Raw genomic sequence first — 12,632 nt, forward strand, 5'->3', positions numbered from 1 at the left:
GGTATTCCTCTTGTCCTGATGTGTATGGAAATGGCATCTTCCGTGGATCTGTTGGAGTGGTAGGCAATTTGGAGTGGGTCCAGTGTGCCTGGCATGCTGGCCTTGATGTGGACCTTGCAAGGTGAGGTACAGATGTAGAATCTTAATTTAAGACAGTTTGCTACAGAAGGAAAATAATCCTTCAGCAACAGCAAATGTGAATTATTAAGTGGATTATAATTAATTAACATTTTTGTAGTGGTGGATATGTTTTTCGTTAGGACAAATCAAATCCAATTTCTACATAGAAATTAAACTTTAGAAGCCTTTTTAAACCTCAAATATTACAAGTTTGCATTTCCCTCTGTGCAGGAAAATTCACAGCAACCAAAGTGATCAAATTAAGATCCTACATCTGTATTGAAAGGTATTGAAAACAGGGGTTCCAATAATTTTGACCCCTATATTTTTGAGCAAAACAAATAATTTTTTGTTAAACAAAATCTCTTTCTCTGAGTAAATGTATTAGTGTAAATGTTTTGCAGGCAATATAGCTCTGTATTTGTGTTCTCTATTTTATAGTCTTTTTTGCTTATCTTTATCAAGGGTGCCAATAATTTTGGACCTGACTATGTGTTTACTGTGTAACAGGGTGGACAGTGTGCTGAAACAGATGGCTGAGACAAGGGATCATGATCGCAGACTGAGGGCTCTGGAATCGGAGGTCAGGCTTACATTTTGTTCCGACATTCTATTTATGTGTTTGTGTGTGTGATTTAGATTTAGATTTTGTACATACTGTATGTCTCACAGTCCCAACATGTTTGTGTGTGTGCTTGAGTGTTTCCACCAGCAGACGAAGATTGAGAAGGGGCAGGGTTGCTCTAGCTCCCTTGGCATGTGATTGTTGCTTGTGATGCCAATTGAGTCATTCGTTATATCAAATTGAGGTGTGTGTGTGTGTTTTCAAGTTTTATTAATCGAATGTACAGGATACACATGATACACCGTCCAACGAAATGCTTACTTGCAGGTCCTTTCCTGACAATGCAATTAAATGGCTCAGGGCATCAACAAAGGAACTCCATTTCTGTCTGTCTCTGGCCATCTTCTCCACCGTACCCCAGCTGTGCTGATTTTGTTGGAGCTTGGTCTCCATTGTTCTACGCCACATTGTCTTGGGCCTCCCCCTATTACATCTGCCCTCTGAAAGCCAATAGACAGCTATTCATGGGATAGAGTCTGTACTCTTTCTCAGGACGTGTCCAATCCAGCTCCAGCAGCGTCTCTTGAGTATGGCATCGATGGCTTCCTGCTTAGTTTGTCTAAGGAGGTTGGTCTTTGATATTGTGTTTGGCCAGAAGATGTCCATGATTCTCCAGAGACAAGTTGTGTGGAAGGTAGATAGTTTTTTCGGGTCTTCTGTCATTTTCCAACATTCTGAACCATAAAGGAGAGTTGGCAGTACACAGCTCTGGTATATTTTGAGTTTGTATTTGTGCTATATTGTCCCAATTTCCAGAATTTGTGGAACTTCATAAAGATTGCTCTTGCTTTATTGATTCTGGTGCAGATGTCTTTGCTGGTGCTTCCATCATGGCATATGGTTAATCAATCAATGGTATTTAATAAAGCCCTTTTTACATCAGCAGATGTCAGTGCTATACAGAAACCCAGGTCAGGGGAAACTGTTGCCCTGTCCGACGCTACCCCCGGACAGGGCCAACCAGGCACGATATATCCCCACCCACTTTGCCAAAGCACAGCCTCCACAACACTAGAGGGATATCAACAGACCACCAACTTACTACCTTGAGACAAGGCTGAGTATAGCCCACAAAGATGTCCTCCATCACACAAGCCTGATGGGGGCGCAAAACTGGATAGGAAGATCTGAGACTCAACCCACTCAAGTGACGCACCCCTCCTAGGGACGGCATGGAAGAGCACTAGTAAGCCAGACACAGCCCCCATAATAGGGTCAAAGGCAGAGAATCCCAGTGGAGAGAGGGGAGCCGGCCAGGCAGAGACAGCAAGGGCGGTTCGTTGCTCCAGTACTTTGCCGTTCACCTTCGCACCCCTTGCCCAGACTACAATCAATCACAGTACCCACAGAAGCGACTTCAGTAAAGACTTAAAGGTTGATACCGAGTCTGTGTCTCTCACATGGATAGGTAGACCATTCCATAAAAATTTAGCTCTATAGAAGAAAGCCCTGCCTCCAGCTGTTTGCTTAAAAATGGGGACAATAAGGAGGCCTGCATCTTCTGACCGTAGCGTACGTGTAGGTATGTACGGCAGGACCAAATCGGAGCAAACCCATGTAATGCTTTGTAGGTTATCAGTAAAACCTTGAAATCAACCCTAGCCTTAACAGGAAGCCAGTGTAGAGAGGCAAGCACTGGAGTAGTATGATCACATTTTTTGGTTCTAGTCAAGATTCTAGCAGCTGTATTTATCACTTACTGAAGTTTATATGATCCTCCCAAGGTAAGTAAAACTGTGGGTTCACGCTCCTGTTCCTTGATTTTGGCTGCTTTTGCTGTGTTGATGTTGATGGGCATGACCTTTTGTCTTGCTGTAGTTGATAACCAGGCTGGTTGACTTGCTGGCCAAAGGACTGGACTCTGTCAGTTTTATCTTGTAGATGTTGGTGTGTGTGTGTGTGTGATAAAAAGAGAAAGGTCATCGGTGAAGTCAAGGTCTTCTAGAGAAGAGTACAAGGTCCATCATATTCCTCTTGCCTGATCTTCTGTTGTTCCCCACATGAACCTGTCTATTGCCCGGTTGAAGAGTAAGTCTGACATCACACAACCTTGACAAACTCTAGACTTCACAGCAAAGCTCATGTTTCTCATTCCCACAGTGCATGAAAAGTTGCTGTAGAACTGTTTTGATGTTAACAACATGGGTGGGGATTCAATAAATTCTTAAAATCTTTCATAGGCTTTCGCGGTGAATGCTGTCAACAGCCTTCTAGAAGTCAATAAAGTTGAGTAGAGTTTCCATCTGTAGATCTCCTTCCTCCCCTTAAACCTGCTTGTTCATTCCTAAACACTTTGTCTATAGCGCAAGACATCCATTGTATGATAATCTTGCAAAAGATCTAGCTTGGAACGGATAAGTGTCACCCCTCCAGTTATTGCAATCGGATACTGTGCCCTTAGGCACCTCTGTATGATGACCCCCTTGGTCCAATCTGAAGGTATATTTCCTTTCATCCAGATGTCAGTGAACAGTGGAAGACGGATGATTGCATCCAATACTGGATCAATTTTGAATAGCTCTGCATTGAGGTTATAGGGACCTGGAACTTTCCCATTCCTGAGTGACTTGATGGTAGGGATTTTTTATTTTTTGGTTGGTGGGGCAGTGTTTATGTCTAGGTCTTCTGGAGCAGCTTCAGGTGTGTTAATTAACCTCAGTCAGGAGATTGCCTTGCATGTCTTTGATTTGAATATTTGACTTTAATTTTCTGCCACAGATTAGGTTAGTGATTTTGTATACTTTTCCTTGCCAGCTGCTTGCTGCTGCTTTTTCAGGTGCACTTGCCAGCTCCTCTAGGTACTGCTCCTCCAATTTCTGTTTTGACCTTTGTGATTTAGCATCTGTTTTCTTTTTCAGGTCCCTTCTTTCCGCAATCATTTCCCATGTTTCTGGGGTGATCCATTCATTGCGTTGCCTTCTTCTGTGTTCTATGGTTTTCTTGCTGCTTTCACTGTAAGCTTTAACCACTTTCTCCCACTATCTGACTATATTTCCTTCAGTCACCTCATCTTCGTCATCTGTGTTCTTTGAAAGGGCTTGATACTTGTTGCGAACTTGCATTATGAAGGTTTTCTTGACGGTTTAGTCCCTCAGCATGCCAACTTCAAATTTTGTTGTTCCTTTTGTCGGTGGTCTTGAACAGTTCAGCTTTAGTTGATGTCGGCAGTCACAAGACGTCCCTCCCGCACCTTGACGTCCCTCAGCGAGATAATCCACTTGCTATTGATCATCAGGTGGTCAATCTGGTTCTTCTCTCTTCCATTAGGAGAGTACATTGTCAGCTTGGATATTCTTGTGGGGAAACAAGCTGCCACCAATCACCAGGTTATTTGTGACACAGAATGTTGCCAGTCTCTCACCATTGTCATTCATCTCTCCACAGCTGTACTTCCCCATTGTTCTCTCGTAGTTGGCGTTGTCGGTGCCAACCTTTGCATTCAGGTATCCGATGACGAAGAGCAGGTGTTGAACAGGTGCCTTCTAAACTTCAGATTGGAGGGTGTTATAGAACAGACATTTTTCTTCATCTTTGACATCGTTTGTGGGATGTTTACTCTACCCCTTTCTGTAGGATGATGGCGACACCTTCACAATGTTGTCCGTCCTCCCATACAGAGTGTAGTGCTGTTTCTCCAGTGCTGGTTATTGTGGAACCAGAGCAAGTCCACCTGGCTTTACTCGCTCCCAGGATCTGTAGCTTATATCTTCTTATTTCGTTGGTAACCTGTGCCAGCTTTCCGGACTCAAACATTGTTTTAACATTCCAATGTGCAGTTTGTTTTTGGTGTTCAGTGCTCCCATCTTCACATAACCAGTTTCCCATAGGCTTTCACTGATGGCGGTTATACAAGTCTGGGACTCTGGGAGATCTTAGCATCCAGTTGAAGGATTGTCATTTGTTCATGTAGCACAAAGGTTTTACGGTATGATGTTGCTAGCCCCATGCCCAACCATGCACCATGTTAGATTCTTGAAAATGTATCGAGAATGTCTTGGAAGGGTGTTCATAACTTAATGGTAGCTACATTTAGCTGTGAGAGAACAAGCTTGCACTGGAATATATTTAATTGAACTTGACTCTCAAACTACATTTTTTAACCATTCTTTCCCAGTTGGAGTATTGCTCCAGTGCACTCAGCTGGATAGTGGAAGCACTCTCACAGAGCAACATGGTCAAACCCACTCGACCACCGCCAACACTTAGAGGTAACTCCCAATATACAGTGCATTTGGAAAGTATTCAGACCTCTTGACTTTTTCCACATTTTGTTACATTACAGCCTTATTTTAAAATTGATTAAATTGTTTTTTTACCCCCTCAATCTACACACAATATCCCATAATAACAAAGCAAAAACAGGTTTTTAGAAATGTTAGCAAATGTATCAAATAAAACTGAAATCAAATCTAACTTTATTTGTCACATGCGCCAAATACAACCTTAGTGTGAAATGCTTACTTTACAAGCCCTTAACCAACAATGCAGTTCAAGAAAGAGTTAATGAACTATTTTCTTCAACCAAATAAACTAAAGTAAAAAATTGTAAAAAGTAACACAATAAAATAACAATAACGAGGCTATATACAGGGGGTACCGAGTCAATGTGTGGGTCAATGTCATTTGTACATGTAGGTAGGGGTAAAGTGAGTATGCATAGATAATAAACAGCGAGTAGCAGCAGTGAAAAAACAAATGGGGGGGGTTGTCAATGTAAATAGTCTGGGTGGCCATTTGATTTATTGTTCTGCAGTAATTATGGCTTGGGGGTTGAAGCTGTTGAAGAGCCATTTGGTTCTAGACTTGGTGCTTCGGTACCACTTGCTATGCGGTAGCAGAGAAAACAGTCTATGACCTGGGTGACTGGAGTCTTTGACAATTTTTTGGTCTTTCCTCTGACTCCGCCTAGTATATAGGTCCTAGATGGCAGGAAGCTTGGCCCCAACGGTGATGCAACCAGGATGCTCTCTATGGTGCAGCTGTAGAATTTTGAGGATCTGGGGAACCATGCCAAATCTTTTCAGTCTCCTAAGAGGGAAAGGTGTTGTTGCCCTCTTGTTGTTGCCCTCTTCACGACTGTCTTGGTGTGTTTGGACCATGATAGTTTGTTGGTGATGTGGACACCAAGTAACTTGAAACTCTAAACTGCTTCACTACAGCCCCATCAATGTTAATGGGCACCTGTTTGGCCCACCTTTTCCTTTAGTCCACGATCACCTCCTTTGTCTTGTTCAGATTGAGGTTGTTGTCCTGGCACCACACTGCCAGGTCTCTGACCTCCTCCCTATAGGCTGTCTCATCGTTATCAGTAATCAGGCTTACCACTTTTGTGTCATCAGCAAACTGAATGGTGTTGGAGTCGTGTTTGGCCACGCAGTCGTGGGTGAACAGGGAGTACAGGAGGGGACTAAGAACGCACCTCTGAGGGGCCCCAGTGTTGTTGATTAGTGTGGCAGACATGTTGTTGCCTACCCTTACCACCTGGGGGGCGGCCCATCAGGAAGTCCAGGATCCAGTTGCAGAGGGAGGTGTTTAGTCCCAGGGTCCTTAGCTTCGTGATGAGCTTTGTGGGCACTGTGGTGTTGAACGCTGAGCTGTAGTCAATGAATAGCATTCTCATATAAGTGTTTCTTTTGTCCAGGTGTGAAAGGGCAGTGTGGAGTGCAATAGAGATTGGATCATCTGTTGATCTGTTGGGGCAGTATGCGAATTGGAGTGGGTCTAGGGTACCAGGATGATGCTGTTGATGTGAACCATGACCAGCCGTTCAAAGCACTTAATGCCTACTGACGTGAAATATTAAATTTACATAAGTATTCAGACCCTTTACACAGGTCTTTGTTGTTGCACCTTTTGCAGCGATTACAGCCTTGTTCATCTTTTCCTCGATCCTGACTAGTCTCCCAGTCCCTGCCACTGAAAAACATCCCCACAGCATGATGCTACCACCACCATTATTCACCATAGGGATGGTGCCAGGTTTCCTCCAGACGTGACGCTTGGCAGAGCGTTCAATCTTGGTTTGATCAGACCAGATAATCTTGTTTCTTATGGTTGAGAGTTCTTTAGGTGCCTTTTGGCAAACTCCAAGCAGGCTGCCATGTGCCTTTTACTGAGGAGTGGCTTCCGTCTGGCCATAAAGGCCTGATTGGTGGAGTGCTGCAGAGATGGTTATCCTTCTGGAAGGTTCTCCCATCTCCACAGAATAACTCTGGAGTTCACTGTCAGAGTGACCATGGGGTTCTTTGTCACTTCCCTGACCAAGGCGCTTCTCCCGCGATTGCTCAGTTTGGCCGAACGGCCAGCTCTAGGAAGAATCTTAGTGGTTCCAAATTTATTCCATTTAAGAATGATTTTGTTTTGGTCTCGGCGCTCTACGGACAATTCCTTTGACCTCATAGCTAGGTTTTTGCTCTGACATGCACTGTCAACTGTGGGACCTTACATAGACAGGTTTGTGCCTTTCCAAATCATGTCCAATCAATTGAATTTACCACAGGTGGAGTCCAATCAAGTTGTAGAAACATCTCAAGAATGATCAATGGAATTATGATGCACCTAACTCAATTTCGAGTCTCATAGCAAAGGGTCTGAGTACTTATGTAAATAATATTATTAATATTAATAATAATAATAATATTTTTAATACATTTGCAAAAATGTCTTAAAACCTGTTTTTGCTTTGTCATTATGGGATTGATGAGGAACATTTTTTAGTTGATCCATTTCAGAATAAGGCTGTAACATAACAAAATGTGGGAAAAGTCAAGGGGTCTGAATACTTTCTGAATGCACTGTATGCACTGAATGCACCGCAACCTTAATGCTGAGAACACGGTTAATAAACACATTTCAGTCATTCATTCATTCATTCATCTCCCAAATCTCTTCTCCAAAGTTTTTAACCAACATAACAATGATGTACAGTGGTTCTTCCTTTAAAACTTACGAGCTTATGCCGCGACTGTTTGTGGTATAATGGTGGCATTCTGTCATTGCACCACACTATCACAAGGGGGAGTTAGAACGCTGATCTATCGGTAGTCTAAACTGTGGCAATTAATGGAGGCATTTTCAGTCTTTGAGTCTCTCCTCTGGCAATAGAGTTCTGCATCAAACAACAACAACTGTCTGTGGTCCTGGAGTTAAGATGGAACTTGGGTAAATACAATGGGGGAATTTCACTTGACATGTGGACTGACAATTTCCCCCAAAAAAGGCTCGGTGTGCTTTTGGTATCTCTCCCTCTAAAAACAGAAATAAATAATTCTAAGTAACAAACTGGCTTTATTTACAAATTAGTAAGAATGTCTCACCCCATGTTCAAGAATGGCCTTTTTCTCTTTATTCAGATTACAATCGCTCACTTTCAGTTATTTGAAACGAAATCATCTCCAAAATATAATTATTTTTTAAACAAGCCATAGAATGTTGGTTGCAATTTCAGTTTAAAAAAAAATTAAAGTAAGGAACTTGTCTGTCGGCCCTGCATTCAAGATCAAAATTGTTTAAAGAAAATTGTGATGAATAAAAATATATACTACCGTCTCTTGCGCATTTAATTTTCCTTTCATAATGCATCCTTATTTACGATTATTATTGTCAACCCTGCATTATAATTATATAAAATCCGCTTAGATAGTCTCACAGACCAGATTTGCCCTAACGAAAAATGCCCCTTAGATATTAATTTGGAATTATCCAAACCTCTCAATTGTATTATTGGCGGAGAGTCACGTCATTGGCGGAGTGTCAGGCGGCATTGGTGGAATTGAAGATGGCGAGGTACGAGATCGAGTCACAATCCATGCCAGGCAAACATGCAGATCTTTATTTGAACTACATTTTAGTTGCAACACGTTCGATCAGGTTTAAATCAGGTGACCTACGTAAATACTTTAGGCGACATGAGTCTCACTAGTGTTGAGTAATGTGCTGTTAAGTGTTGTAGGTCTTTTAAAAAAATAAATATGTTATTTAACCTTTATTTTACTATATAAAGGTCTACTTAGTCTGCTGGCGTTTTGACACAGTTTATGCCCTCATTTGCAATGCAAACCATAACGAATTACTATGGGAATAAATGGAAGAGGCAAGTGGAAGGGGGGGAGTAAGGAACCTTTCTGGCGGCTCTGTCGGCCCTGTTTTCACAAGGGCTATTAGCAGGACAATAGACACAATGTGGTCCCAAAAATTCCTCTCTGACATAGGGTCCAGCATATCTCTTGAAGATGTCATTGAATGTCTCGTCAGCTTGGATCCATGCCTGGGCCTGCAGTATACAACGTTTTTTGTTTGTCAGACGAATCATTGGGTCGAAACTACAGAACAGTACAAAACAAGAGAACACACATCACATGGTTAATGTTTTGGAGAAAAAACGATATATATATAATAATAATTACAATGTCTTACAGAGCCTTTCCATAAGTCCTCTCAAGTTTCTTCAACTGTCTTCTGACTGTGATTAGAGCGCTGTTGATTGCCTTTGCTGATCGCTCATCATTCATCCATAACAAATTATTATGGGAATAGATTTCACTGAAATACAGAAATGTTGGAGTAATGTAGGCTAATGAGGGCAACAAATTGTTGCTTACTGGAACACCCAAAGTGATCCTATTGTTATTGTTATTGTTAGCTTACGTGGTCAACTATTTCAGCACCATTTCGCACTGCTGTGAGACAAGCATGCGGACTGGTCTTGATAAATCAATGAGATTTTTATTTTCACTGAATCTACGTTTGGGTATTGGTTAGTCTCCAATTAAGGTGTGGAAATGTGAGGAGTATTTTGCTCTTAGTAGCCTACTTTCGACCGTCACTTTGTACAGCACTATATATAACGGAAACCCTGAGGGTTTTGTTATTCTTGGAATAGAAACACCATAATATTTATCAAATTAAGCAAAGTTTCTTAAAATCAATCCCACATACTGTGTTCTTACAAACAAAAACAAAAAATTATCTAGTACAATCAATATTAAATACTGTCAAATGCCATCTGGTGGTCAAACTAGCACTAACTAGCGTTAATGGCAATAATGGCTGACTCTTAAATAACGTGCCATAGAATTCTGTGGCAGCCCGCAAGGTGTGCTGCAGTATGACAACTTTTAAAGGAAGAACCACTGTATATAAACCCTGGATTGCTGATGCTTTGTATTGGCCAATGAGATGCTTTGAAGCCACCAGTCGGCCATATTGGCACTCCTCAGAAAAGCAGTCCTCCATAGGAATGAATGGAATTCTACAGTATTTAATTTAAATGTTGAGGACAAAATTACACGCATTTATTTTTTTGTTGTAGTGGCAACAGTAACATTAGTACTTTCTAAAAATATACACTACCATTCAGAAGTTTTGGGTCACCTAGAAATGTCCTTGTTTTTGAAAGAAATGCATTTGTTTTTGACACATATATTGTCCTAGAGACATCATAATGCATACTTTTAAATTATGTTATGGGAGCTAAACATAAAATATATACACTACCGTTCAAAAGTTTGGGGTCACTTAGAAATGTCCTTGTTTTCGAAAGAAAACTACATTTTTTACCATTAAAATAACATCAAATTGATCAGAAATACAGTGTAGACATTGTTAATGTTGTAAATGACAAAAGTATGCATTAATGTGTCAAAAACAAATGCATTTCTAGAGCTTCCCACAATTTTTTTTACATCGATGGGGGAGTGCCAAGATGGATGTGAGGTGGTTTCAAAACAGCACCCCCTGTAAGTCTAGTGTATATATGTAAATCGTTGGTAGATACAGCCAAATCATACTATACAATACAACAGGGTACACTTAAAACTGACAGGTTTAAGCATGATACTGTTATAATGCATATTAAGATTAATATGTACACTGAACAAAAATATAAACGCAACATGTAAAATGATGGTCCTATTTTTCATGAGTTGAAATAAAGTACCCAGAAATGTTCCATATGCACAAAAAACATACTTCTCTACAATGTTGTGCACATTTGTTTACAACCCTGTTATTGAGCATTTCTCCTTTGCCAAGATAATCCATCCACCTGACAGGTGTGGCATATCAAGAAACTGATTAAACAGCATGATCATTACACAGGTGCACCTTGTGTTGGGGGCAATAAAAGGCCACTCTACAATGTGTAGTTTTGTCACACAGCACAATGCCACAGATGTCTCAAGGTTTGAGGGAGCGTGCAATTAGCATGCTGACTGCAGGAATGTCCACCAGAGCTGCTGGCAGAGAATTGAATGTTCATTTCTCTACCATAAGCTGCCTTCAACATTGTTTTAGAGATGTTTGCTGAAGGTCCTACCGGCCTCGCAACCACAGACCACGTGCATGGCATTGTGTGGGTGAGCAGTTTCCTGATGTCAACATTGTGAACAGATGGTGGTGGGGTTATGGTATGGGCAGGTATAAGCTACGGACAACAAACCCAATTGCATTTTTATCAATGGCAATTTGAATGCACAAAAATACTGTGACGTGATCCTGAGGCCTATTGTGATAATTTTTAAAGTTATCTGTGACCAAAGTTATCTGTATTCCCGGTCATGTGAAATCCATAGATTAGGGCCTAATTAATTCATTTAAATTGAATGATTTCCTCATTTAAACTGTAACTCAGTCAAATCAATTAAATTGTTGCATGATGCGTTTATATTTTTGTTCAATATATGTATATACACAATCTTATTCAGTTTTGTCCTTTTTGATTTTGATAATTGTTTTGTATTTTATCTGATTGTGATTGACCGGTTTGCACAATGTCAGTGTCTGTAGAAATTTGAGCCAAAAGTCAAATGTCTTCTCTGTTTTTCTCTCGTTCTCCAGAGCCATTCCCTACCCCCTCCTCTTCCATCTGATCCTGTCTTTGTTTACATGCCAAGCCATTCAGGGTCACTGAAAGGAAAGTTGAAACGCTGTTTCTTTCCACTTCGGCTGCTTCTTTATCAACAAGGGACCACTGCTGCCAATTGTTTTTGTTGGCATTTTAAATTGTCTTTATTCATTAAGGTTGTGTATTTCATTTTTAAACGGTTCCTGAAAAACAACAGTTGGAACCAGGGGAAAGGGCTGTTGAAGAACTGTTTTTTTATGAGGGTTATGTTTTTTTTAAAGGGGTAATGTGATATACTATGTATTGGTCAAATACTTTTTTATAAGCACTCTCTTACTCTCTCATAAGCACTCTCTTATGAATTTTACACAATTTTTTGCACAATTTCTTTTACTTTTACTTTTTGAAGTTTACATGTTTTATATTGGGTATTTGTCACTGCATCTAGACCAGTTCTAGGTTCATAATGTACATTTTGTGTAAGAGGTATCTGACATATTTTAGGACATACAGTTGAAGTCGAAGTTTACTACATACACCTTAGCCAAATACATTTAAACTCAGTTTTTCACAATTCTTTACATTTAATCCTAGTAAAAATCCCTGTCTAGGTCAGTTAGGATCACCACTTTTATTTTAAGATTGTGAAATGTCAGAATAATAGTAGAGAGAATGATTGATTTATTTCAGCTTTTATTTATTTCATCACATTCCCAGTGGGTCAGAAGTTTACATACACTGAATTAGTATTTGGTAGCATTGCCTTTAAATTGTTTAACTTGGGTCAAAAGTTTCGGGTAGCGTTCCACAACCTTCCCACAATAAGTTGGTTGAATTTTGGCTCATTCCTCCTGACAGAGCTGGTGTAACTGAGTCAGGTTTGTATAGGCCTCCTTGCTCGCACACGCTTTTTCAGTTTTGCCCACAAATGTTCTATAGGATTGAGGTCAGAGCTTTGTGATGGCCACTCCAATACCTTGACTTTGTTGTCCTTAAGCCATTTTACCACAACTTTGGAAGTATGTTTGGGGTCATTGTCCATTT

The 12,632-nt window shown here is 40.6% G+C and overlaps 1 protein-coding gene across 2 annotated transcripts in view; it reads left to right on the plus strand.

The window, feature by feature from the left end:
- LOC112235559 (transient receptor potential cation channel subfamily M member 4-like) overlaps window positions 1–12,215 on the plus strand; it is a 101,413-nt gene extending 89,198 nt beyond the window's left edge. The window contains exons 25-27 of one of the 2 annotated variants that reach the window (XM_042305215.1): window positions 631–703; window positions 4,860–4,953; window positions 11,582–12,215. In XM_042305215.1, coding sequence (XP_042161149.1) covers window positions 631–703; window positions 4,860–4,953; window positions 11,582–11,613 — 199 coding nt within the window. In that variant the 3' untranslated portion in view covers window positions 11,614–12,215. Of the gene's footprint in view, window positions 1–630; window positions 704–4,859; window positions 4,954–11,581 lie in introns of those variants that run through there. The other variant, XR_006079774.1, reaches the window with a different exon arrangement.
- Window positions 12,216–12,632: the final 417 nt, after the last annotated feature.

This window comes from Oncorhynchus tshawytscha, linkage group LG24, assembly GCF_018296145.1.
Source record: "Oncorhynchus tshawytscha isolate Ot180627B linkage group LG24, Otsh_v2.0, whole genome shotgun sequence".
Taxonomy (NCBI): Eukaryota; Metazoa; Chordata; class Actinopteri; order Salmoniformes; family Salmonidae; genus Oncorhynchus; species Oncorhynchus tshawytscha.